This window comes from Centroberyx affinis, unplaced genomic scaffold (assembly GCF_046629955.1).
Source record: "Centroberyx affinis isolate AG114_WGS23_722 - 3 ecotype Tasmania unplaced genomic scaffold, CSIRO-AGI_Caff_v1 ptg000359l_1, whole genome shotgun sequence".
Taxonomy (NCBI): Eukaryota; Metazoa; Chordata; class Actinopteri; order Beryciformes; family Berycidae; genus Centroberyx; species Centroberyx affinis.
Window position 1 is genome coordinate 288,031 of NW_027279030.1, and position 26,097 is coordinate 314,127.

The following is a 26,097-nucleotide window of genomic DNA, read 5'->3' on the forward strand; positions in this document are numbered from 1 at the left end:
TTATTCATGTATTATTTCATTTGTATTAGAACTTGTAGACTAAGAATAATATGATGCCACAACACATCTCATGAAATTTTTGAAATGTCTTATAGAAATTAAATGCAGTGCGCTGACATCTTAGCAGCTTCAAACACCCATAGGGCGTTTGCAACCATCAAACCGATCAATCAAATCAAATTCTCCCAATCAGAAAGCGCATGTAATAACGCAGACTAATGTCAACACAGTGTGTGTCCTTACCCACTGGCAGTATTTATTGCTACTGTTGGTTTGGGAATGCACTGCAATCATATACTTTGTATTTTATTGACTGTGGGGACTCTGTGTTAATAGTCAAACATTACATAAATCACAAGATGATCACACAAACTTCTCTCTGCATGGTAATAGTTTTTCTGTCATTAATGTCATTCTTATTTTGGGGACATCTTTGGTGCCAAGTGGTCATCGCTGTGGTGTTTCTGCACTTTCCAGAGATCAGCTGGCTGTCAAACAGCCACAGGACCAGCAGGGGTGTGACTCTTTTTCCTAATATTTTCTGTTGATGAAGTTTGTGTTTCTGTAGGTGGTGCTCTTTGCTTTGTTCAGCCATGGTGGCTATCGCTGCTCATGCTAACTCATGGAAGTATTATATAATCTGCTAACTACCCTCTTATATTTATTCCCAATAAACCGCTGTTGCTGCTGCTGGAAAATGCATTATTTGCTGTATGCCTGAGGATTTTCAGGTTACATATAGTACCTACCCAACACTGGGTGTTTAGGACAGCAAATGAAACAAATGTAAAAGCTTTCATTAACTAGGTATGAGTTGAACCACTATTGTGTTATATCAATCAGTGATAGACCTTAACAAAATGGGCATTTAGCCTATTTATATGAAAATGTTGCGGATTCTTGCTTTAAAGAGCAACATTTTGAGAAGGCTCAACACCCAATTTGTTTGTTTTTTTCTGTCTTTTAGTGGAGCTTTAGCCATTGCAGTCAACCTCATCTTTGTAGGATTTGCTCTCATCCCATGGCAATTCACTGATATCTGGTTTGTGTCTGCCACCTTAATCTGAACTTTGTTAAAGTGGATGGAGAGCAGAGGTTGCATCCTGCTTTAAAATCCATCATCAGACTCTTCATCCCAGCTGCACTTGTCTCGGGCAGTCTTGGTAAATTCCACTTCCAGGTCGTAAACAAAGTCAGGGTCGTCCTTGTGCTTTCGGTTTCGCTCAAACAGTGTATCCATCTGGCCCTTCTTGCGATCCAGTTCATCATCGTCTAATTTATTGAGGTCTTCGTCAGGGTCCAGGCGGAATGAGGCCAGGCTGTGCTCCAGGCTGTGGCCCTGAATGTGATCTCTCAGTACTATGTGGAGCCTCTCCAGCTGGCTCAGGGACACTCCCTCCAAGTAGTCCTTGTGCCGGGAGTGGTTCTTCAGTCTCTCAGCAGCCCTGCAGCAGTCTGAAGAAGAGGGAGAGTAACAGTGTTTATTACAGAGGATCTCCATTAGCTGATGCCATTGCAGTCTGCTAGTCTTCCCTGGGGTTCACACATAACATCACTATAACTATAATGAGGTACAACTGATTCAAAGAAAAAAATATAGACAGGTAAACAATTAAGTGACAAAAAAATAACAAAATAATAAAATGCATAAACAATGGAAAAATAACATGAAAAAATACAAACTTGCATCTAAGTCACAGCACAAACTGCTACTGCAACCTACTCTTGTTCAGTATGTTATCTACATGAAAGTAAATGTGTCATGAGTTAACTTTTGAATGCTAATTTGCTTGTTGACTGGTGGGTGTATTATTAAAATTAGTAAAGGCTCTATAAATTGTAAACTCTTCTTTTGAGCAAGTTGGTTTTCGGTCAAGGTAGCATAATGTGGCTGTTGCCAGCATTTCTGCCAATTAACAAACATCAATTATCATTAGCGATTCAAACTGGTCTATGGAAGCAACAGCGCTTGCTTTTCACAAGGTGGCCTAAATATGATAATTCACTGAAATAATAGTGCAACTAGATGAGGGGTTATTATGGTTTTGTGTGTTTTCAAGGTGGTTGTCATACCTTACCTGAAAATTTAGAAAAACTCCGCACAGGTATTATTCTTTTTCGCACCTTGTTGGTTTCTGCATTTTCATAAATCACAATAATTGAGGGAGGACTGAACTGCACTCCGCATCGTTTTGCCTCAAAAGGCATCTTCTGTTTTTGTCAGTCTCACGTCGCTTGCAATTGCTAACACGTTAGCTAGCTAAGTCATCTAGCTTCCACTTGGACTTCAACAGTAATAAACTGTAACATTTTAACTATATAATAAATGTATTACATGGATATTTAGGAATAAAAGTCTATATTACGAGATTCGACATAGCAACAGGCTTTCAGAAATCACAAAACGATGCCTGATCTAAGTAGGACCCCTTCGTCTGCGCCGAAGGCTGGCTAGGTTAAGGGCAAATATTTAAAATGTCTATAGGTTCATGTTATAATGCTTATGATGATGGATGTTGATTAGTCTAATTTACTGTATAAAAAGTCCCCTTTTCATGCATATATCATTGGCTAAAGTGTTTCCCTCGGTGTCTTTTTTTTAACTCTTTTTGTTCTGGCATCATCACCGCTCCCTCAAAACTACAAAGGGGTCCTTCAAGCCTCACTTCCGTAAACAATTGCAAGGAGGAAACCTGTCAGTGTGCTTGGTTACCACGGTTTAGCTAAAGGGAAGAAATTCACTTGGAAATCCTCGTAGCTCATTAGGTTTTTCATGTATTGTATACTCTTCTCTACATTGGCTTGTTTATCGACATGTCATTGTTGGACCGAAACGGGTATGTTGGTAGATCTAAAACCCGTTGTCACTAATTATTTTTGTCTCAATTTTGAACTTCACTTTGGCATAAGTTTTCAGAATGGATTGAGCGACCCAGGATTTATCCCGAACTTGTGCCGGTGTTGTCTATTTCTCTCTCATATAGAAGAGGACTCTCTCATCTCTCTTTTTCTTCCACAAAGAGAGAAAGCGAGCGGTATGAATGGGGCTAGTGAGGATTTAAGAAAATAAAAAAGCTTCTCATAAAGTCTGAGAAAGTGACAACTCTATTTTCCCATGGCACTTCCAATGGGCTATGAAATTAGAAAATCATTTTAGATTTGCTTCCGTGTCTAAATACCTAGTATTTTAATACTTTTATTTTTGGCTGTTCCCCTGCCCCCCTTTTTACTGCATTCTCGTCCTTTTAAATATGCAGTCATATAATTACATGTATTATTGCTAATTTAATAGAAATGGCTCTCATGTGATCTTGACTTGTACAATTTGGACTTTTTTAGATGAGAAGAATGAGAACATTTGTGTTCTTCTGAAGCAGTGGCTTGACTCAACATCAGTTTCAATGGAGATCAACAAACAGGGTTTCCACAGGTAATGCCGGTGGATCTTCTGAGACAGAAAGCAACCATCTTTAATACTAATTGAGAATATAATGAGGACATTATTTTTGATGTGTTTTAGGGAGGTGGTAACCACTGTTGAGTTCAGCCCTGATGGGCCCAACGGCCTCAAAGTTTTGTTGGTTCACAGATGGCCCAGAGGAATCTATGTTGATCCATACCAGCTTGCATCACTGAGTGATCACAGCGATTGGCAGGTAAAACTGAAGTTTAATGATGATATGAATGAAAAGGTTGTTACATTTTTATTAAGAACTCCAAGCAATATAATACCATATATTTGTAGGATTAAATATTGCAAGCCATGATGACATTTTTTTTAAATTTCCCTCTGCAAGGTGTTACTAGGTTCAGCCATTGACCTAGAGGTGCCTGCTCACAAGACTGAGGGATTTGTTACTCTTGTGTATCCCACTCTGGATGGACAAATTCCCAGACTTCTAAAAACAACAATCCCAATACATGGCCGCTACCATGAGCCCTCTTTTGTGGGTAAAAAGTTTGCATTTGTAAACTTAGAACCTCCAGAGCTGCTGCTGCGTACTGACAAATGTAAGTGGTTGCATCTTTGTTGTCTGATCACATGTGCATTCTCTGTTTGGTCTCAAAACTCACTCCAGAGAACTGTATATCATATAAAACCAAAGTGTCCTGCTGAAAAATTTACATCTTGGCTCCTTTCTGATGAGTCATGATGTTTCTGTTGGCCCTGACTGATTCGGGATCTGATACTGATAACTGGGAAGGGAACTTAAAGATATTTAATGAATCTTCTGATCAAGATTTACTATAGGAGTTATTTGAAAATATGCATCTCTTTTTGAAAGAATTCCTTACCTTTCTGTGTCGAAGAGTAGTTGAGTTGAGGGCTGCATTAAAGGCTATTTGATTGATTGATTAAATTGATTATTCATACAATACAATATATCTGTCAAAAGCCATTTTCAGCCAATGATATCAGTTCAGTGAGATATCTGTTTGATTCACAGTAACTGAGGAGCAAGCAGGTGAATCAATTATGAATGGGCTGAAGACCTGTGCATTGGATTCATAACAAGCAAATGCTCACTACATAAAATGACAACAATGGTGAAATTGAAAATTAAATGAAGTATAATGCTCAGCTCGAATGTGTCTGGTTTAGGTACTGACCCAGGATATAACTCTTCAAATCCACATTAGTAAGGCACTAGAGCAACTCGAGCACAAATTCAGGGTGAGTTGAGGATTATGGCAATGAATAAATGGGGGATGAGATAGAGGTGGTATTCTCAAAATTTTGTTGTCTAATAATTTTTTGTATTAATTGTTTCAATACTCTATCATTTAATAACAAAATGACTTATACGTCATATGTTTATTTAAGGTTCCCTTTACCTTTAAAGGCACTTCCTAGTGGTCGCTGCAAACACAATGGACAATGTAGCCAGTGCAGCCAATTACTACTGGTGTCCAGAAAATGAAGTGTTTGTTTGCCTTATTCTAAAACTCTTCCTGTCTTTAGGTACACAGCCATCCTACTTACAGCCTCATACAGTTGTAGACGCCCCCTGCACTGCCGACAACTCAAGCATATGTCAGTGGGTTAAAATCCAGCATCAGCAGGTGATTCCCAATAAATCTTTACAATTTTTTTTGGGCTGTAGTAAATGCAACAAATGTATCCTATTTTGTATGATACTAATTCTACTTCATTACTGATTCCCTTTGTTACTCAAATCTTGTATCCTACAGGAGCAGGGCCATGCAAGTTTACAGTTTACAGTTGGCGATGGGTCTTTGGTGATACCTGTATGCAGTGGAACCCTTCTAGTCACAATGATGTGCTGCTTGGCACTGTCGAAAAACATCTGGAAACATAAAATCTTTTAAACAGTGATTGTCAATATATTTTGTATCTAACAATGGATATGACCATACAGAAAGGTTATGTGTTGCTTTGTTTTTTAAAGAAAATAATTCAATTTTGGAGATTTTGCATTGCACAATTGAACATTGCAGCATTTGTAGAAAATATTGTTGTAAATAAAACATGTATAATAATAATAATGCTGATAATGAGATTCTTCTTTGATCCTTGGAGGGATTTCACTTGCCGGCCTCCACCAGAAGGTCAGGGCACTAGATAATGTAGAACAGCATTACTGGAGCTGGTGGGAATTCAGTGTCTTGCTCAAGGACACTTCAGCAGGGCGGATGCTTGCTGACAGACTTGTGTACCTGGGTCCTGCAGTTGAAGTGCAGTCTCCCTACTCAATAAGGTGTCTTCACATTCTGTGGGCTATTCTACTATATTACTCCACAACCAAGTCATACACTACTGCTCCATAGTGTTCATCTGCATGCTACTGGATCAAATAAACTACATTACCTAGAATGCTTTTCGAATTTATTCAACTTCTAAGGTTCTCAGGTTCTGAAGTTTCTTTTCTCTTTTATATTCCCAACTGCCACAACGGGTGTTATTACAACTCAGATCATAAGCAGCCCATCTGCAGCTGCCGGACTGTATTTTTCGGCTCAGAGAGCAGGCTACACACCATTCATTTGATACATTTGTCGTATACGCTAGGGCTGGGTCGGTAGTTCCGCTTCCCCTTCGCCATAGCGGAATTATCCAAGGGCCGAAAAGATAGAAGAAAAGTTGCATTGTAAATAGTTGAAATCACATTTTTTACTAAGTTATTTGTACGCGCTGCATACCATCTAGGCCCCACCTCACACAGCAAATACTTTTTTACGGATTTACAAACGTTTTCCACAGCGTCGAGGAACAGGAGTCAAGTTCTATTCAAGTTTAACTGGTGTGGAGTCTCCGGTGAGCTTTGCGGGTCCTGCGTCGTCTTCATTAGCCTGCAAATAAAGCGACTTTCTACTGGATAGTTTGCTACTTGGCAGCTTGTGTAGTGTTCTTTGAGACACCGTTTGGCAAGCTTGATTTCTCAAGAGGAAACCCATACGTCGGTTGTCTGACTAGTTAGTTATAACGTTAACCCTGATCTCCTGGGTTTGCAAGCACTAGTATAGCCTGACATGCTAGTTAGCTAAACGTTAGCTTATAGCACACTTGTTGGCCAAGGCATGCTAACGTTAGCTTGCTAGCCGTTATGGATGGTTGTGCACTGGTATCACTTGGAGGCTATTCTGTTAATGTGCGTTACAACAGATATACATTGGTAGTTGGTGAACAGAGCAATACATAAAAAAGTATTGAGAAGCACTGAAGTGGTGTCCGCTGATCATCTCAGCATCAGATGCACTGAAAGAGAAGTACCTTACTCTCCTTACTCTCGTCTGGTGTTCTTGAATGTTGGACTTTGTCCTCGCCTGTTCAGTATTAGTCTTCAGATGCAGGATAGGACACAGCAGAAGAAATAATAGAGAGGTCCAGAGAAAAACGATGGACCAACTGTGCATAGAATTCGCTGTGTTCACTGTTTATTGTTCACTGTTCGTTCTCCGATAGCCTTTTATGGACTGGGCTCCCCTAACTTACAATTTTGCAGTTCCCGCTTTCACTCTCTTTATTAGTCAGTTAGGTAGTAAGTTATGATTCAGTATTCAGCGTTGGTAGGTAATAGCTGTCTAGATTAAATACTAAACAAATTCTCAATGTTGAAATTATGCCTGAATATTGAGATGCTAAAAAGATGCCAGAGAGAGTGTGTGACTCATTTTACGAGTTTCTGTTTCTGCTCTGGAATCAAGATTATACATTAAATCAGTGGTTTTTAATTATGCACTATTGAGGCTGATATAGGCAGACACAGCTGATATTGTGGTTTGAACAGAGAGAAAGCCTTCATACTCTTGGGCCTCAGTGACTTTGGCTTTAAACTGATCTGTTTTTATAGCAGAGAGTAGCTCACTGAGCATGCTGTGTTTGCAACTATGTATTTGACCTGACTCTTATGCATTGTGTTCACATGTATTTATGTCTCAATTTCTTCCAGATATCACTTGGTGCTTCCATTCTATTTTATTGATCCTCTGAAAACCTCCTGTAGTGCACGAGCACACCAGTGTGTCTTGCTGATGTGAGCGCTGTCTCGCTCCCTGCTGATCTGTCACCCTCTCCAGCCTCGTTCACTGCGCTCCCCCGCCTCTTGGCCCTGTGAGGCTCCCAGCTAGCCACAGCCATGTGTGATAACGGAGACCCTGAGGACAAACCCCCCGCCCCTCCGGTCAGGATGAGCAGCACCATCTTCAGTACCGGCTCTGGCAAAGACTCGCTCTCAGCCAACCACAGCTCCAAACCCCTGCCTTCTGTCCCGGAGGAGAGGAAACCCCGCAACAAGATCATCTCAATCTTCTCGGGGGCTGAAAAAGGTGAGACTCGGAGTTTGGCACAAGGGGGAACTTAAGAATAATTTAGCATTAATTCTCAACAAGAATACAATTTCTTATTCTAGTTTTTGTAATTTGTCTAAGTGCTGTTAGGTGTAATTAAAAAAAAAAGTTTTGGTTACTTTCAGGTGGTAGAAAGAAAGATCGGGACAAAGAACGACCAGAGATCTCACCACCTTCAGATTTTGAGCACACCATCCATGTTGGTTTTGATGCTGTCACAGGGGAGTTCACTGTGAGTTTTTGCAGTTTGATGCCTATTTGTTCTTTTTTTATATATGCTTTAGCTGTTTCTCACATCAAGGTTTCTATCATGCCTTTCTCCTAACCACAGCTTGTATATAACTTGACAGGCCTTTGATCAAAACACACATTCACATCACATAGAAGTCTCAGAGCAACCATTGATCTGAAACATTCTAATATTTTGACACCCTGTCTTGTTTGTTCTCCCCTCCTCTGCACAGGGCATGCCAGAGCAATGGGCTCGACTACTCCAGACCTCAAACATCACCAAGTCAGAGCAGAAGAAAAACCCACAGGCTGTTCTTGACGTTCTTAAGTTCTATGACTCTACAGGCAACGGTCGTCAGAAGTACCTCAGCTTCTCATCTTCTGGTGAGGCTGTGTTAAATAGTGGGACTAAGACTTTTTGCTTAGCTACAGTGCATATATCAGTTTGTTCAATTCTGTGTTTTATTTCCAGTGGGGTGAACCAATCTTGCTAGGTTGTGCCAATTTAAAAAAAAGAAAATCCCGCCATGATTATAGTAATAAGTAATTTTTCCTTAAATTATCAAATTCTTTTGTTCACCAGTACAAAAAGATCAAATTCCAGGAGCCTTGCATTCCACATCATGTCAAATAATGTGTTTTGAGGCCTTCAAGCTGATACATTTGTATTACTGGTTTTCATTCATATTATTTTTAAAAGTAACATCCGTAAATTGTATGATTTTTCTCATAAGGAAGAGCTTGGTCAACATTGTCTTAATACAGTGTGCTGCAACCGCGTTGACCACAAGGTCAAATTTGGGCCACGGAATAAAACCCATTGGTTTTGGTGTAATCTGTGAATAGTGCTTTAAAGAAATAAAAGGTCATATTTTTTACTCTCTCTCCCTTTGTTTTTTCATTCATAGAAAAAGATGCATTCACTCCAGGGCCTCAGTCTGTAAGTATTTCAAGATTGTTTACAAGCTTACACATTTTTGTTGAACACGTCTGACTTTTTTACTATTATTTTGGCTTATAAAGAATACCAACCTTTTCTTTCACTCTGAATTAGCCTGTCAAAAAAGGCACTGAACCCTCATCACCTAATATCAAAGACATTGATGATGACGATGATGATGAGGCTCCCCCTCCCATCGTGGCACCGCGACCGGAACACACTAAGAGTGTAAGTAATGGTGGGAATTCAGTGTCTTGCTCAAGGACACTTCAGCAGGGCGGATGCTTGCTGACAGACTTGTGTACCTGGGTCCTGCAGTTGAAGTGCAGTCTCCCTACTCAATAAGGTGTCTTCACATTCTGTGGGCTATTCTACTATATTACTCCACAACCAAGTCGTTGCATGACGATTATCATCTTTGAGATTCACTCTGAGAATGGTTTATCATGTCTCACTTTCATGTGCATTCTTTGCAAATTTGAAATTTACTTTATGCTCATTATTGTTTCTGTGTGTCCTGTAGGTGTATACTCGCTCTGTTATCGACCCCATCCCTGCTCCAGTCACATGTCCAGACGGAGACACTGCCTCCAAGGCCGTGGACAGGCAGAAGAAGAAGGGCAAGATGTCGGACGAGGAGATCATGGACAAACTGAGTAAACCTCATCAATATCACAAACCTAAATAGAATGTCGCAGCAATACGACAAATGTGTGAGTCACCGTTTCCCTGACATGTATGTTTGTGTCATGGCTTGCAGGAACCATAGTCAGCATTGGAGATCCCAAAAAGAAGTACACCAGATATGAGAAGATTGGCCAGGGGTAAGTGCAGATGCATCGGTTGTGTACAGAATGTCTAAATGTCTGGCACAGATTTTCTTGTGTGGTAGGGATTCAAGGTGTGTTAAGGCCAAGAATTACATACCCAATCTTGCATGATATTGTCTTTATTGACTGGTGGATAGGCTGCACATAGAGCAGTGCAAAATCTTCTCCTCAAACCTCTGTCAGTTTATTGAGAATAATTTTGAATAAAAAAGTAACAGCATGTATGTCTGCATTTACATATGTGCACACAGTCACCTGTGTGTATGTAAATGTGTGCTGTGCAAGGAAGTAATCTATAGTAATCTATAATATCACTCTTCTCACAGGGCCTCAGGAACAGTATTCACAGCCATCGATGTTGCCACAGGACAGGAGGTAAAGAGTGATGAGATTAATTAAAAGTATTAGATAGATAGATACTTAATTACTTAGATGTTTTATCTGGATGGAAATTTGATTTCCACAGCAGTAACAAACTAACTTTGTATAATTCTAAGTCTCTCCTCTCTCATACTACCTTTTAACAGGTTGCCATTAAACAAATCAACTTACAAAAGCAGCCGAAGAAGGAGTTGATCATCAATGAGATTCTAGTGATGAAGGAGTTGAAGAACCCCAACATTGTCAACTTCTTAGACAGGTAAAAATGAAAATACACCTGCAGCCTAACAGTTGTTTTTAAAATGTGTTGGACGTGTATTGTTGAAGATAAGAATTGTAACAAGTCGGCACCAGGGCGCGGATGGCTTGGATGAAGAATATCCTAACTAGCCTGGCCTTGCTGCATGGTTGACTGTGTGTGTGTGTGTGTGTGTGTGTGTGTCTCAGTTTCCTGATGGGGGAGGAGCTGTTTGTGGTGATGGAGTACCTGGCTGGTGGCTCACTGACAGACGTGGTGACAGAGACCTGTATGGACGAGGCCCAGATAGCTGCTGTCTGCAGAGAGGTAAACTGTATGAAAGGACATTTAAGCAAAGCCCCCCTTTAAGTGGAAGTGTTTTACCTTTCCCATCTGTATTCATCCTCTCCCCCTCTCTCTGTCTCCTCCCACTCGTTTCCATATCTGCAGTGTTTACAAGCTCTGGAGTTCCTGCATGCGAACCAGGTCATCCACAGAGACATTAAGAGCGACAACGTCTTACTGGGGATGGATGGCTCTGTCAAGCTTAGTAAGTCCTGCACTGCTGTTTTTCAGGAGCAACCCGATACCACTGAGCTCCCTGTTGACCTTGAGTTCAAATTATCTCCTTTCACTGTAACTGTGTAATAGCTCTAACATCTTCTCCATCTCTTCGATAGCCGACTTTGGCTTCTGTGCCCAGATCACTCCAGAGCAGAGCAAACGCAGCACCATGGTCGGCACGCCCTACTGGATGGCTCCTGAGGTGGTGACCAGAAAGGCCTATGGGCCTAAAGTGGACATTTGGTCCCTGGGCATCATGGCCATCGAGATGGTCGAAGGAGAGCCTCCCTACCTGAATGAGAACCCACTACGAGTAAGTAAAGAGCGCTTTCTTACTTCGTGGTTTATTAACTTACAGGATACCCACAGCTGCTGAAGCTGAAATCTGATTTGATGATATGGCAATAATGAAGCAGTGATGAAAAATGATTGTGGTCAAACAGATTTTATCACTTAAAAGAGCTCTGCTTACGCACAAACAGCCAGCAGCCCGAGCTCACTAACATGTCAGAATGTTATGCCACCAAGTGCTGTTTTCATTAGCAACCCTCCACATACTTTTTACAGGAAGAATGGAAATGTGTGTAATTTTTCACAGACATAAATATGGTGATTACATTTTATTTATTTCATCAGAGAACCCTACAGCTAAATAAATGGCAAAACAACCCCAAAAAGTAATTTTTCACTTCATGACGTTTGTAATAGAAAATACTTTACTCATTTGTTTAATCTCACTTGAATTTTACACTATCCCAAGGCCATTTTCAGTTGCATGACTGTATTATCAGAATTTGAGGCAAGGCTTCTTTAGTTTACAGCAGTTTGAAAAGTTGTGTTAATCAGATGTGGTTATAAACACAGAGGAAGCACAGGCTAACTAAAGCCCTTTTCACACATAGAACCTGTAAGATTGCTGTTAACTTTTTCAGCAGCGCTAGTGCTTTCCACTGTTCACACTATTAGCTACTATCCGTAATATGTTGCATTTAACATATGTGAGTCGTCACTTGTTATTGTTTTAGAAAAATGGCAGATGAGGAGCTCCTGTGGCAAGGTGCCGAGTTTCTTCTTCTATTTATCGATGTATAACACATTAAAAATATGAATAAATAACACACCAGACATTTCTGAAAACTCACTCGCTCGCTCACTTCACCGGTTTTCAAACTTTTAACTCTCCCGCTTCAAATAAATGCTTGCCGTGAGTAAGTTGCAGAATGAAATATGCCACCCCAGAGCTTCTTGTGATTGGTTCACTTGCTCTATGTGAAAGCGTGTTACGTAAGACTGTTGTAACCTTTTGCAAGTTTTGACCCGGGAATCTTGTGGCTTTTATTCACACTAGCGTCACAAAGGATGATTCCCAGGAATTTCACTAGGTCTTTAGGGGGGAAATTGCTGGATAAATTTTCCGGAATATCAACTCCGGCTCCCGTTCACACCCTGTCACAAAAAATGTCCGGAAGATTTCTGGGTGAAGCTGCATGTGTGAAAGGGTCTTTAGAGGTTTTCAGCCAATACAGAATATGTGTAAAGTAAGTTTAAAGCTATCAGTCCCAGTGCACACTAGGTCCCTTTATTGTTTCTGTTAGGAGGATATTTGAGAACCTGCTGCAAGTGAGTTATCAAACTTGTTGCCTGAAATGAGATTTCACATCTCTTGGTCTCCCCTCTGCCAGGCATTATACCTGATTGCCACCAACGGCACCCCCGAGCTCCAAAACCCCGAGAAGCTGTCTCCGATCTTCAGAGACTTCCTCAACCGCTGCCTGGAAATGGATGTAGAGAAAAGAGGCGGAGGCAAAGAGCTGCTGCAGGTGAAAACCCTTCCTGTTATTGTCTTTCTTTGCTATTGACCTCTTTTTCTGTGTTTGTAATTTTATGTGCTGTATCACTTTGATTCAATGCCATTTTAACACTGATTTCCCCTTTCTCCCCTCGTCTCTGTGTTGTTGTCCTCCATGTCCGGTCGTCCAGCATCCTTTCCTGAAGGTGGCGAAGCCGCTCTCCAGTCTCACGCCTCTCATCTTGGCAGCCAAGGAGGCCATGAAGGGCAATCGTTAGTTGAACAAACAAGCTACCCTGCCTTCCCATGCTGTGCACAGATCTGTGCCAACTCTTTTGGTTTTGTGCCAGACAATAGGCTGAGAGTGGCTTCCCGCTCTTGATGCACCAGCCTTATAAGCCCTGACAAACCTCACTGTGAAGAAGACCAAAAATCTAGAGCACAACACCACCGCTGTCCATATGAACTCTACTCTCACTCAGACGTCAGAAGACAAGTCAAACGAAAGTGCTTAGTTTCAGAGTCAGGCTTAGTTATTTTGTACAACAAAACTTTTTGGTGACAAGTTAGGGCTAGGCTTATATTTAACTTGGAATGAAGAAGATGCCTAGTTCTATTTAGTTTTGTTTTGTTTTGTTTTTTTAAATCAACTGCCTTAAACAAATGCAAAATGTTGCCTAATGTATTGTTGATTGTGTCAATGTTTCTATTCCCGTGATTTTTACTACCTTTGTAATTTACCTTTTCAGCTTGTCAGTGTCTTAGTTATTTTGATACTTGAATTTCATATTTGTCCCCCTTGTTATAAAATGGGTCTCATTCAATGGCAACTCTTGGTTTTCCCATGCTGACCCACGTTTTACGGACATTTCTCCTACACGTTATTGGAAACATTTCAGTACATTCATCATCCTAAACATTATGTATTGTGATCGTGACGATGACGTTAAAGGATTGCCACACCTGACAAACCTACTGTACCAGTGTTTCCCCCTGTATCATTAGTCTCTTGATAGCAGAGGTGCACCTTACAGGCAAATTAAATGTTAGATTGACAGGGTTTATACTTTCTTCTCTATTGTTCTTATTAAAAATGAGTATTGTATGTTGAACTCTGTCCTCTGTGTCATTCTGGACCGTAGCTAAACAAATGCGCTTTTCCCATGTGTATATTGTGTACTTTAAATCTAGTTGGAAAAAGAGTGGCTATATCGTACTGGTTAGCTGTCAATGGCTGTAGGTAAAGGCAATGTTGTATATTGACTGTTTCTTTTTCTTTCTGGACAACTAACACCCTTGTCTGCGCACTCAAATAAATGCAGCTATTCTTGCCTTTGTGACTTGGGTGTGGAAATGATTGGTGTTGAATATCAGTGAACCCATGTTCTCTAAAGCATCATGGGGGGAGATTGCCTAGTATGGTTTAGCAGTCTAATAGGATATTGATAAGCTTTCTTACCCATACATGTCCAGTGGACCCAGTGAAGAATAATTTCAATATTCTGTTTATTTTGAGCAAGCAGGGAATATGCTATGGTTATTACAGGCAGTACAGACTGCAAGGCTATTATCTATCTCTTAAAAGCATGTTTAATTGGCTTGAGGTGTCTTTTCTTTTAAGAAGAGACACAGGATTTTTTATAATACAAAGACAATCTACTATGTTGTTGTTTTTGTATGTATGTATGTATGTATGTATTGCAGTAACCTAATTGTTGAGGGGAGGGTTTGCTTTGCTCCTCCACTCATCATGGCACGATACTCCGTCCTTGCCAGTGCCGCCATGTGACCGGGAGAGTACCGCGCGCCTTAAAACGAGTGCGCCCAACCGTTGCCTCTCTGACGAACTAGGAAGTAAAACAGAGAAGACAGAGCAGTTGAAGAAACTGCCAAGACAAAACAACATTCTTACTTTATTTTTCTGACTTCCGTGTGTCAATGGCAGGTTACTTGAAAGACAAGGAAGCCTACCAAAGATTGAACTATCTATACCAGGTAGGAAATAAAACAGAAGGTCACAGTCACTCACATGATGCCATCAACAATGCACACATGGCTCACATGGCTAACTGATGTTAGCTCGTTCGCTAACCAGCTGATGGTATTTTATCCCTCTGCAGGCTGCACATTGTGTTTTATCTGAAAACCCGGAGAATGTGGAGCTGGCTCGTTTCTACTGCTTCACCCAGAAGACCATTGCAAGACGTTTAGTGCTCAGACAGTAAGTTCATATCATTAATTTTTACCTGGAAGCATTTATTGACCTGCTGTTAGGATTATTTTGAAAGGACAATTATGAAAAAGCCATTTAGGGCTGATCAGAGGCTTGGCAGTACATTAAGTTATTTTTTGATTGATTTAGCTAGTTGCACATAAATCCTTTTAATGACAAACTGTTTGGACATGTATTTTATTTTTTGAGAATTCACAATTGACTATAGAATTTTCAAAATGTATACTTGCAACAAATGTTTAATTGGCTGCTGTTTACATCAAGAACATGAGTGTGTAAAATCTGGAAAACAGCTGTAGCAGGATGGACAAGGTCTCAGTGTCTTTATTTCCCCATGTAATACTTCTCCAGGTGTAAATAGGGTTTTCAATGTCTGTTAATGGTGAATTACATTGCAGAGACCCATCAGTGAAGAGAACATTATGCAAGAAGTGCTGCTCATTGCTCGTCCCAGGTGTAACTGCTACATCGAGACAAAGAAGTAAGTACTGTCTGTCTGCATCCATTTTGCTCCTCAATGGGTTGGCCAATCAATCTGAAACTGCACATGGGCATTGAGCATTGGCATAGGCAGGGACTGACGAAGCTGATTTTTCCATTTTCCCAAATTTACGCTGTTAATGCGGATTTTTGGCAAGTCTGTGCGGAGTTGTGGCGCGCGCATCCCCGGGTATGGACTAGTATAAAGGAGAATAAAGGAGAATACCAGTGTCATTTAGAGTTAGAGCCCATTTACTTCTGTCTATGTTCAGTTTACATTTCCAGATTCACTTTTCAATGCATGCCATATGTAATTACATTTCCAGGTTTCCTAGAGGTTTTCGTCGTTTTTAAAATACAAACTGCACGGTGTCAAACCCAGCTTGAAATAAACTGCTGTCCCAGCTAACAAAGACGCCATAAATAAAAAGACAGGATGTGACAATAAAGGGGACATGTTTTGAGGAATAATTTCCTGGCAGAGACTTCCATTTCTTCCTGTGGGTGTCAGGTGATTGACAGTAAGCAGAGTACAATGTAATGCTCACACTGATATCAACTAGACACAATGAAATGATGATAAACCAAAAAAAAAAGACAAATTAAGGCTTCATGTTTACAAAATACAAAATCATAACCCACCCAAATCATGTTTGGTATTGTCTCTGTTTGGATGACTGACTTTCTTAATGTTCCCCTTGTCTCACAAGGGAAAAAGGGCAAGGCGCGTTTCACTGTGTTGAGGTGCCTCAGCTGTGGGCAGAGCAAGACGTTACTGAATAATCCAGAACATCGTCTGTGGGTAGATCAGCCTGAGGCGCAGCTGGAGAAACACACACAGTCAGGTGACAAACCTCAACTCACCACTATACACCAATGTCACGGTAGTTCATCTAGATGGTTTTCTTGTTTATGACCTCACTTCATCTGAACACTGGCCTATATCAGTAGTTAAAAAGCACAGAATGGCTACCAAATACCTCAGGAATGGAAAGAAATTGCAAACTAAATGTCAGAGTTATTATCTCACACTTGGGCAAGAATGGCCTACAAAGGGACCACATGAGGAAAACCCGGTATTAACTTCTAATGTTAATTGTTTCTCGCCCACAGATCCAGGCCCCTCTCCTAAAGTACAGCCAAAGAACACAGAAGGTGATGGATCCCTGTCCTCAAAACCCAGTGTGAGTCCTGCAGGAAACTAGCAGCATTTCCCTTCTCCTGATCCCGAAATATGAAGGACTGATGCTTCTCATTTTTGTAAGATCATCTTTCTGGGCATTTTTGCCTTTTATTGGACAGATCAAAGTAGAGACAGACAGGAAAGACGGGGAGAGAAAGGAGGATGAGATGCGACAATGGTCCTGGACTAGATGAGCCACCAGGATGAAGACAAAATGTGGTGTGTGTGATGTTTAGATTGTTACCCATGTACATCACAGTTTCACAATCTTGCTTCACTGTGATTGTAACACTGAAGGTACATTTTTGGGAGTTTTTTATTTTGCTTATTTATTCTTTTTGGGCTGTGCATTAACACTGCACAATGTAGTTGTAAAATCAATTAAATATTGTTTCACGTCACCATAGGATTCATTGTACTTGCTGATGGGGACTTACTTCCATAGGCTTGAGTGACAAATTACACACTTTTTCCATACTCTGATGCTAATAAGAAATGGCTTGTTTTAATGGTTAATGGTGTAAAAGGAAATCTTGAGATTATGTATTTTATATCAACAGCTGGAGTTAAAACAATGAACACATGCTACAAAACAGACTACTGTCTGGATCACAATTCCCCACAATCATTACACAACACTTTCAAGGTCTGGAGGGATATTTGGCTCGCTGGATAGCTAACAGCTGGCTAAAGTTTCGTTCAACTTTGCCCATTATACAGGAAAAATGCATGGCAGTGCTGATGCCCTCTCTAGGTTCAGGTGTTGATAGTTTTCCTGAGTGCCTTTGTCCCCAAGGTTTTGGCCCAGTTCAATAACAAGCTCAGTGGGGCCCATTCTGAAGTAGAAAACCCACAGGAGAAGGTTAAAGAACGCATTGATTAGCTGGTGTAGTTTGGGGATTTTAAACTAAAAAATGCAAGGTGTTTGTACACTGTTCCTCCCATGAGGTTCATCTGTTCCGTTGAAGCCTCATGAGTGTGGAAACACCAGGGAAAAGTAACATATGGAGATTAGAGGTATTTCCCTTCCTAACCAGGAGGCTCACATCATCACCAGAGTACTGGTGAAGTCGGTCTGTTGCTTCATCACTCTTCATAGTATTCATTCTGACCAAAGGTGAAATTTTAAATCCTATGTCTTCAAAGACTTCTGTCCACTGTTGAACCACAGTGTCTATAATGTAATGGGCTACCTGAGAGATGTAACTATACCCATCTGTTTTCTCTCTGGAAGAGTTGAAAATGGATGAGCGTGTGCCTCATGTCATGTTGACCTGTTGCAGCCTGTGAGCCCGGGGTTCAGTCTGTATGTGATGATGACTGACTCCAACCCAGATGCAGGGGTTGGAAGGGGAAGGGTTAGGGTTAAGTGATATAGTGGATTTCATGCATGATAGGGAGCCAGTGGACCTAGCTAATTATTGGTGGACTCGATAGGTTATGCCCTATTACAGTGTGCTATAGATCATGTGTGCTTTGATGGCATTAGTTACCTAACAAACACATTTATTTATCAGTCTGATTTGTAGTAATCAAATCAATCAAGTGTGAGTTTAGCCCTAATCATGAGTAGACTATGTTATTTGTCATGAATATTTTGGACATATGCGTAACTGTCTGTGGGGCATGTTTCAGTTCTGTGGGGTTGACTGTCTGGACTCCTGGCAGCCAAACTGCCCCTGAAACTTACTGTGTGCTGTCCTGGTATGAATAAAGAGTGACTTTTCATATATTATAACAACATTTTCTCAAGAGTTCTCAAGCCTCTGACACCAGACCAAACTGGTTTATTTAAAGGTTATGGCAATGTGACACTTCTCTGCTGTGCCCATTTTTTATTTTTATCATAGAGGTATTTGTAACATGTACAGTAGCTGTGGCTGTTATTTATTAACTAACTCATCACAACAGTGATATACTTGACACCTGATTGTGAAACTGAATCTTGACAGAAAGCAGATATTTTGGTGAAATGTGGGTTAGTGACTGAGGTGTGATTTTCACTCCTCTGTCACCCCAAATCCATCCCATCTGTTCCCACTCTTTTGCCTTTTTCAAAATTACATTTGGATCTCAAAAATAGTTTGACTTTCATTTTTTATCATCTTAAAATGGACGTTAAAGAGATGCAATATGACAAAACCTCCATTTAACAAATGAGAGCAAAATAAATCATATTATATGGTTTTATTGAAAACAACTGACAAGAATGATATGGATACAGGTTTGTTAATTGTCTTTTTATCCTGAAATATTTTACATTTTGTGTACATACAGGTTTATATTTTACGTGAATTATTCTAGACCCAATAATTTTTTCAAGTATTAATTTTCTGAAAGCTGAATTAAAAAAAAAAAAAATACAGTTTTTGATACTTTTACATTTTCTTTTTCTCTCCTGGGTCCCCCAAGCTGTTCCCCTTTGGCACTCTGAAACGTGTCTTCTGACAATATAGCAGGTTCTTGGCAAAAATCCTTGGAATATGGCCCATGTACAAGAAAAGAGCCAGACTCATGCCTAGAAAACATATATTCATGTTACCAATATGTTTACATTTATACAACTTTACTGTTGATGCACATCATTATGGTGTATATTTTATTTTGATGTACTGTACCTGTAAGGGGTCCAAGCCAGTAGACTACTGCATACTCTGTGAAGGTGAATCCAGGACAGTAGAAGGTAAGGCCATAGGCCAGAGATGGATTCATGTAAGCTGAAGTACAGCCGCTGGCTGCAAAATGGAATGGAAAAGTAATGTTTCTGTTAGTCACTCTCTGTTATACTGGTTAAAGTCTCTTTCCGAGAAAGACGTACCAAGACAAAGTGAACACAAAAGTCTGTAGAAGTGCTGCACTCATCTCGGTCTGTCGCGAACTGCTCTTTGCCAGAAGTGAATATTAAAGACAGAATTTGTATCATGATGCTCTTGTTTTTCATTTAAACAATGGCAAAAAGGTTTTTCCTATGTTGTTAAAATATGCACAAAGCAATCTTTTAAAGATCCGAGGTGCTCATATGGTGCATGGCAAGAACCAGACAAATTTCAAAGCAATGTGTTACAACATGATTAAATCTCTGGGATCCTTCATGAGGTCTAGGAAGAAAATGAGCATGATTTCCATGATTGACACCAAGGTGGAGTCCAGGTTCAGTAGAAACTTACCTGCATAGGACAGGGAAGTGAGCAAAATGGCAACGAGGGGAACCCGGATCAGCGCTGATCTACGTCGAAGGCTCAGGTGGAGCAGGTGAAAGATGAGTGTGCACACACACTCAGTGAAGAAACCCTGCAGCAAAGAGACCAGTAGGGAAGTGCTGCACTCTCTAGCCATCAGGTTCTTGATCATATGCATGTCTGTCAGCTCCAGGCCCCAGTAGTACACAGCAACAAGAAGGGCTAGATGGGCCCCTAGGAACTGGGCTGCTAAAGCTAGGACAGTGGGCAGGGTGGAGGCTTCTAGCTGCAGGAAATTGAGCAGGACCAAGGAGGGATTCCCAGAGGCGCTGCCACAGATCACACCATGAGCCAGCAGCACCACAAACAGGATGGTTATACAGACATCAGGACCCAGGCCCCCAGCCCACTGGCCCACCTCTACAATGGTCTGCACTTCCAACCAGCATGCCACTAGCATGAAAGACGAAGCAAACTCCACTATGAAGCTAAAACGCGGCCATTTATTAAGGAGCGTTCTGACTAAGGCTCCAAATGTCACGACAGCCAGGAAGTATCCAAGAGATGCGTTCAGTCCAGACATGGCTCAGATCAGATGCTAGGCCCTGCTGGTTCTGCTCAGAGGAAAATAAATGAATGAAGGAGTGCTTGACTCAACGACTGTGCTGACTGTATGACAACGTGGCACAGGCAGAGACACGTTTCTTATCAGAGAAACACCAGGTTTCTGTCCCACAACCAGCTGCCAAAATACACATGGGCCTTTTCAAGGTCAGGTCAGCGAAGTGGCCTTGGGTGGAGGGCAAAGTGCTGCACCTCATCTACTGTTCATATATATTTATATGAAATCTATAGTTAAACATTTCTATCATGGGATGGTACTATGTCCAATTTAATGGTGAAAACATGCTGGTGTCTGCAGAGCAACATTTTTGGTAATTTAATAATATTAGTAAATAATAATAGTTGAATTCACATAATTCTTGGTATATAAGCAAATGCTATAGGATTGTTTTTGGCATTAGGGTTGAGTTCTTCATGTCAAAACATACTATAGAGAAGAACTCAAACTGGTCTTGGTGGCATCATTTGTCTATCTTTTGCCTCCATCTTGTGGTTGAATAGTAACATGGCAGTCTCTTATTGTGTGGCTATAGTATACAACTAGTGTAGTGACTAATTTATTTTTCAGCATAATAATAAACAATCATCATCATTAATAGTGTGCTTGCTGAAACTGGGAATGTCTGTGCCACATTAGTCCAAGTCATGGTCTCAGCCACGGCCTCAGTATAGAAGAACCCCACTGATGGCCTGACACACACACACACACACACACACACACACACACACACACACACACACACACACACACACACACACACACACACACACATATCTGAAACCAATAATAATAGCAACAACCTTCTTCATATAAGACTTTTCAGTGGCACAAAATAAATTACAATCATTAAAATCAATATGTAAAAATCATTAAAACAAAACTGCAGATATTCTTTGAGGCTGGCTAAGACATTCTTATTATTGAGATTATGAACAGATCTGGGTGTTGTTCGGGGAAATTTTGTCCCTGAGGAACAAGTAATCAGTGCAGACAGAAAACAGTTGACTCATAAAAGATATCAGCTTATGTGGAACCATTCTCTCTAAGCCCCATAGTACAAATAGTGGCACTACACAGCGGAACAGATGTGAAGATGCTTCAAGGAAGCCAGACTAAAAATAAGGATGTGAAAATTATTCCCATTATACCCATATAGGCCTGCCAACACCTGTCAGACACTCTTGATTAAATGAGGCTAAAATATTTATTTATATATTAGCAAAAATATTTTCTCCTGTCATAATACACTGTAAATGTTATCTTAACTGCAGTTTGGTTGAAATGGTTCGCAGGGTACACTGAATGCAGTCAATGGCGTGGTGGTATTAATGTTTTTATTTATGATTAAAAGGGAAAAAAAAGTACATTATAGACCATCAACTACTGATGTGTGGGTATTTGTTACAGTCAGTCCCTACTTGAGCGCAAATCAGGGTTTTTTTTTTAATTATTATTATTTTTACGTCACCTCCCAGTGCTGCAGTGTTGCTATGGAAACATAAGCGTTCACTAACGCTACAGCAGCACGAAGTTTTAGGCTACACTGTCCATCACAATGTCAACACTGGTAAGTGAAGCAGAGAAGGAACGTAGTTAAGTCAGTAAGACTGACTTAGCTGAAGTGTGTTATAACTTTGGTAACCAAATAGCTTGCGGTTAACTTCAAAATGTAAGACTGGTTAACACCAGGAAGGCAATAACGACAACATGGCAACAAGCGAAAGGCTGACTTGACGTTTGCTATCGTTAGTACACGGCGCAGGCTACCGTTAGTTAACTTGTAGGGGAAATTGTAACCTAGCCAGCTTATTTAATTTAATTAACATTAAACATCGATTAACGTTAGCCAATGTTATCGTGAGGGCTCTGTGTGTATCTGTTTGCCCCAGCAGCATAACAGGATCACAGAATTTGTCGTGATATGAAAAGCAGACTTGTCGCTTCATGCAGTGTCTGGGACCACTATTCAAAAGACATCCTGGATAAACATGCAAGGGCAAGTAACCTCCATGTCTCTGTAATCAAACTGCAAATAAGGCACAATTACAATTCCCACAGATATTTACATCAACCAATATTTCCCTCAGAAAAACAGACTGCTCCGTCAGCTTCCTGGGGCGTGCCTTGCCTCCTGCCATGAGCCTGACCTGTCTCTGGCCATAGACTGTGGTGGCCAGGGAAGATCCAACATCTCTAAACAAAAAAACAGCTGTGACATAAATGCAAAGCAAGGACTTCTGATTAACAAAATAAGGTACTCTTATTACACAGTGTCAGGCCTGGACTGCAGTTTATTGTTTTGTCTGTGGAATTGCACATAAAAGATGAAGATGGAGCAAAAGAGGCATTTGCAGTGTTTCAAAAGAACAACTTGTTTCTTTGCCTTTTTCAGGTGCTTTATGTTGAGGGCATCTAAGTCTTCAAAAGTCTCAAGAGAAGACTCCTGCAGCCCAGGGCATACAGCCAGGCATAGCAAAGTGACCATTCGGCCCTTTACTAGACCTGAAGAGCTAGCCTTTAAGAATGGCTCAGTCAAAGGTGTGTTATGGCTCTAGGTGTGAATATTTGCACTCAGACTGAAAAAACATGTCTCAGTTTGATTGCTTTGTTTTCATAGAAGATAAGTGGCCTCTGGGATATTTAAAGACTATAGTTACTAAGAAGAACATATGGTGTATTTAGTACATATGTTTTCTCAGTGTCTTGGAAACAAAAGAGACTACAGAACAACTTAGCTTCTAACTCCTGGCACTTCCATTTGTAAATTAACCATTGATAGTGATCTGAAGTTCTTTTCTAATAATCTCTGCCATCTTAGATTTCTCTTTCATCCAGGTAATATCTTTTAGTTTGCAGCATCTCATAGGCAGGTGCTGTGCAAACAGGTATGAGGGCTTTATAAACCTAGATCGATTCACGTCATTCAATATTTATGTTTTCACAGGCCAAGAAAGGGATTCCGATGGCTTCACAGTTGTCACATTTAAAAAGAATTCAGCAACTTTCAAGACCTCTAAATATTTGCCCCAGAGACAAAAGTGGTCAAGTGAGGTACAAACAGAAAGATAAAAGCAGACGCACACACACACACACACACACACACATCTTCTGTGAGGTGTGTAGACAGTAGTGACTTAAGTCAAGTGGACCTGTGAGGAGAAGTTTTTGAAAAATATTTTATTGTATATATATATACATATAACCTAGTGTAGACTTCAACGCTACTGAAAAAACATGATTTATTTCTCAAATCATTCTGAGAAAGATAAGATGAAAGTTTAAAGGTAGCATATAATATGTTCATGAGCTTTTTAGATTTTTTTTAGACTATGCATTAGAACGAATACAAAGATGAATACAAAGACCATAACAAGAACACAATGAACAAGAAAAAAAGGAACATTTACCAGGAAGTGTGTTAAGAAGAAGAAAACAAAAACAGCAGCAATGGCTATAGCAAGCTTGGCATTTTTAGTGACAGTTGCTTATTCACTTTCCCAGGAAGTGTTCGACCAGAGTTACAGATGATACATGTGTATGTACAATGTTACTTTGTACTGTACTAGTGTTGTATGCATCTCTGTCCTTCAAGGTGGAGAGAATTCAGCTGCAGGGATTGGACACAGGGAGCAGCCGGGCCCTGGTGGGTGGCACCTTGTGCTACACAGACACATCTAACTGGTGCTCTTCCCTGTCTTCTCAGGACACATCACTCACCGCCTACACAGGTAACACACCAAGCATGACCTTCCATATGTAACGTGCCCTCACAACCAATTAATAACATACAGTGCCTCCTGACTTGACGTCACTACCCCTAGTCCCATATCAGTCTGAAATGAACTGAACTCATGAACTGAAACTGCTCATGTATCTACAGAAGCAGAGGAGGAGCAGTTTACTCTGTCAGAGTCAGTGGGGAAGCTGGTATTCCAGCAGCTGGAGCATGGGAATGTTGTACGTGTTTGCACCAGCCAGTCTAGAAGGCAAGCCAGTCTGGTTTTGAAATTGTATATCTGAACCTGTGATTGCTTTATTTATGGGTAAATGTTAACTTTATTTATTATTTTTTTAAGAAATGCGGAGTCTTCAGTGATTGATGGTGAGAGAGAGGAGCGGTCTGTTGGAGATGAGGCCACAGCAGAATTAGTGCCTCTCAGTTTCTTAGATGAGCTGGAGAGAAAAGGTGCAAAAATACTCACACCCCGGCCTCTGTCAGCCTATACCCCTCCTCCAGTGAGTCCTGTTTGGATATTACTTTCTGTCTATCTGGATCATCTTGATTCTGGCTACTTTCATTAACAGTTTCCATTACAGAAGGGTTCTGCCCAAGATATTGTGACAAGATGGTGCTGATACTTCTGTTCAAGTGCTAAATTGAAGATTGGCTGATTGGACATTTACATGGGGGTGCTTATGGTTGCATGATATTGCAATTTGGATTTCTGAATATTATACTTGCAGTATGAATTTCAGTACACAACTATTTGTATATAATTTCTTTGTGAGCTCTTGAAAAAATGTCCAAGAGGTATTTTGGAAAGGGAAGTGTAGGAAAGGAGACCTGCATAGCACTTAGCTGCCTTGTTTAGGAAGATGTCTGAAATTAATTTTCCTCTGATGAGCAATGACAGCCTCTTGTGATTTGGATATAACATAATTGTGTGTTTCCACAGATTGTTAGTGAGACGTACCCAGTGCTGAGCAGCAGGGATGAATATGAGCACAAACCATTCAGTTCACCTGGCTTCCACACCCTCGGTCCCTCTCAGCGACCCACCGGCAGGAGGACTATCCACTCTGCCGTTGTGCGTATCACAGAATCTCTCCAGGCTGCAGCCTTAGAGAAGAGGCGGAGAGGGAAAGAGGAGGAGGAGAGGCTGAATATTGGGGCCCTGCGGAACAAGGTTTTACAGACGCGCACTGTGAGCCTCAAAGTTCTCTCCGCTGATGGAAACGTTGCTAAGGACACAGAGCTCAGACGATTCTCTGTGTGTTGTAAGAAGCTGTCAACGTTCCCAACCACTCCACCCCCCACTGGTAGGTCTCCTCGTGAACTCCCAGAGGCCCCCGGCATTCCACTGATGGGCCCCTCAACAGCGTCCCCCACACAGAGGCGTGGCTCCACAAAAGTAGTGGGACCGGTGCTAAATGGGATGAACCCAAATCAAGCCGAGACATCTGTCAGTCCGCAAGAATCTTTTCGACCCCTACTTACTCTAACAAAGCGTCTCCCCCACTCCACCTTTCATAACATGGGCCGAGAGCCAAGCAATTGGAAGAGCAATAAAAGGAACTTCATGTTCATCTCCAAGCCCCTGCCAAACAATACCATGAACATAAGACAGTTTGTTTACTCCAAGCAGCAGCCCAGCCGGGAACCCCAGTCACAGTCTGTGGACTTTGGAGCTGAGGAAGATGGTTCACGTCGAGCAACAAACACCCCTTTTGACCCAGAGCGAGCCATAACCATCCCCACTGCGGAGAATATGCTCTAACAGTATAATCTATATATATATGTAAGGGGTATAAGGAGAAATGTGACTGTGCATCCCCCTGTATTGTATCCTATAGGATTGTTTAATGCCTACCAATCACGCGCCCGTGTGTTTTGA

The 26,097-nt window shown here is 40.9% G+C and overlaps 6 protein-coding genes across 6 annotated transcripts; 4 read left to right on the top strand and 2 right to left on the bottom strand.

Annotated features, from left to right (window-relative positions):
* Positions 1-158: 158 nt before the first annotated feature.
* cep19 (centrosomal protein 19) lies at positions 159-2,399 on the bottom strand. The gene is made up of 2 exons (XM_071515550.1): positions 2,079-2,399; positions 159-1,455 (listed from the first exon to the last, which is right to left on the bottom strand). Exons 1-2 carry the CDS (start codon positions 2,206-2,208, stop codon positions 1,109-1,111), a joined length of 477 nt encoding a protein of 158 aa, XP_071371651.1. The 5' UTR covers positions 2,209-2,399; the 3' UTR covers positions 159-1,108.
* Positions 2,400-2,692: 293 nt separating this feature from the next.
* pigx (phosphatidylinositol glycan anchor biosynthesis, class X) lies at positions 2,693-5,480 on the top strand. The gene is made up of 6 exons (XM_071515581.1): positions 2,693-2,837; positions 3,340-3,430; positions 3,521-3,656; positions 3,798-4,011; positions 4,964-5,064; positions 5,194-5,480. The coding sequence occupies exons 1-6, from the start codon at positions 2,774-2,776 to the stop codon at positions 5,329-5,331; spliced, it is 744 nt and encodes a 247-aa protein (XP_071371682.1). The 5' UTR covers positions 2,693-2,773; the 3' UTR covers positions 5,332-5,480.
* Positions 5,481-6,060: 580 nt separating this feature from the next.
* On the top strand, positions 6,061-14,122 carry pak2b (p21 protein (Cdc42/Rac)-activated kinase 2b). Its single transcript, XM_071515532.1, has 15 exons — positions 6,061-6,277; positions 7,413-7,788; positions 7,935-8,041; positions 8,274-8,424; positions 8,949-8,980; positions 9,095-9,208; positions 9,504-9,636; positions 9,741-9,804; positions 10,137-10,185; positions 10,338-10,450; positions 10,639-10,756; positions 10,880-10,979; positions 11,110-11,306; positions 12,676-12,813; positions 12,974-14,122. Exons 2-15 carry the CDS (start codon positions 7,599-7,601, stop codon positions 13,058-13,060), a joined length of 1,593 nt encoding a protein of 530 aa, XP_071371633.1. The 5' UTR covers positions 6,061-6,277; positions 7,413-7,598; the 3' UTR covers positions 13,061-14,122.
* Positions 14,123-14,648: 526 nt separating this feature from the next.
* On the top strand, positions 14,649-19,028 carry rpp21 (ribonuclease P 21 subunit). Its single transcript, XM_071515564.1, has 5 exons — positions 14,649-14,777; positions 14,903-15,003; positions 15,414-15,496; positions 16,206-16,340; positions 16,609-19,028. Exons 1-5 carry the CDS (start codon positions 14,721-14,723, stop codon positions 16,698-16,700), a joined length of 468 nt encoding a protein of 155 aa, XP_071371665.1. The 5' UTR covers positions 14,649-14,720; the 3' UTR covers positions 16,701-19,028.
* A 20-nt stretch (positions 19,029-19,048) lies between these two features.
* On the bottom strand, positions 19,049-20,440 carry aqp12 (aquaporin 12). Its single transcript, XM_071515563.1, has 3 exons — positions 19,842-20,440; positions 19,297-19,409; positions 19,049-19,196 (listed from the first exon to the last, which is right to left on the bottom strand). The coding sequence occupies exons 1-3, from the start codon at positions 20,438-20,440 to the stop codon at positions 19,057-19,059; spliced, it is 852 nt and encodes a 283-aa protein (XP_071371664.1). The 3' UTR covers positions 19,049-19,056.
* A 1,323-nt stretch (positions 20,441-21,763) lies between these two features.
* LOC139641247 (uncharacterized) lies at positions 21,764-25,980 on the top strand. Its single transcript, XM_071515540.1, has 5 exons — positions 21,764-21,775; positions 24,075-24,210; positions 24,363-24,468; positions 24,559-24,718; positions 25,159-25,980. Exons 1-5 carry the CDS (start codon positions 21,764-21,766, stop codon positions 25,978-25,980), a joined length of 1,236 nt encoding a protein of 411 aa, XP_071371641.1.
* Positions 25,981-26,097: the final 117 nt, after the last annotated feature.

Excerpts from the sequence above, each read along its gene's own strand:
- cep19 (XM_071515550.1), bottom strand. The coding sequence starts at position 2,208 with ATGCCTTTTGAGGCAAAACGATGCGGAGTGCAGTTCAGTCCTCCCTCA. Across the intron at positions 1,456-2,078 it reads GAGTTTTTCTAAATTTTCAG|ACTGCTGCAGGGCTGCTGAG; the intron begins GTAAGGTATGAC and ends CCTCTTCTTCAG.
- rpp21 (XM_071515564.1), top strand. The coding sequence starts at position 14,721 with ATGGCAGGTTACTTGAAAGACAAGGAAGCCTACCAAAGATTGAACTAT. Across the intron at positions 15,004-15,413 it reads AGACGTTTAGTGCTCAGACA|AGACCCATCAGTGAAGAGAA; the intron begins GTAAGTTCATAT and ends ATTACATTGCAG. Across the intron at positions 15,497-16,205 it reads TGCTACATCGAGACAAAGAA|GGAAAAAGGGCAAGGCGCGT; the intron begins GTAAGTACTGTC and ends TTGTCTCACAAG.
- pak2b (XM_071515532.1), top strand. The coding sequence starts at position 7,599 with ATGTGTGATAACGGAGACCCTGAGGACAAACCCCCCGCCCCTCCGGTC. Across the intron at positions 9,637-9,740 it reads GGAGATCATGGACAAACTGA|GAACCATAGTCAGCATTGGA; the intron begins GTAAACCTCATC and ends CATGGCTTGCAG. Across the intron at positions 11,307-12,675 it reads TGAATGAGAACCCACTACGA|GCATTATACCTGATTGCCAC; the intron begins GTAAGTAAAGAG and ends CCCCTCTGCCAG.
- aqp12 (XM_071515563.1), bottom strand. The coding sequence starts at position 20,440 with ATGTCTGGACTGAACGCATCTCTTGGATACTTCCTGGCTGTCGTGACA. Across the intron at positions 19,410-19,841 it reads TCCCTGTCCTATGCAGGTAA|CGGCTGTACTTCAGCTTACA; the intron begins GTTTCTACTGAA and ends TTTTGCAGCCAG. Across the intron at positions 19,197-19,296 it reads CTGGCTTGGACCCCTTACAG|GCATGAGTCTGGCTCTTTTC; the intron begins GTACAGTACATC and ends TATGTTTTCTAG.
- pigx (XM_071515581.1), top strand. The coding sequence starts at position 2,774 with ATGTATTGTATACTCTTCTCTACATTGGCTTGTTTATCGACATGTCAT. Across the intron at positions 2,838-3,339 it reads TCATTGTTGGACCGAAACGG|ATGAGAAGAATGAGAACATT; the intron begins GTATGTTGGTAG and ends GGACTTTTTTAG. Across the intron at positions 3,657-3,797 it reads GTGATCACAGCGATTGGCAG|GTGTTACTAGGTTCAGCCAT; the intron begins GTAAAACTGAAG and ends TCCCTCTGCAAG.
- LOC139641247 (XM_071515540.1), top strand. Across the intron at positions 24,469-24,558 it reads TGCACCAGCCAGTCTAGAAG|AAATGCGGAGTCTTCAGTGA; the intron begins GCAAGCCAGTCT and ends TATTTTTTTAAG. Across the intron at positions 24,719-25,158 it reads CAGCCTATACCCCTCCTCCA|ATTGTTAGTGAGACGTACCC; the intron begins GTGAGTCCTGTT and ends GTGTTTCCACAG.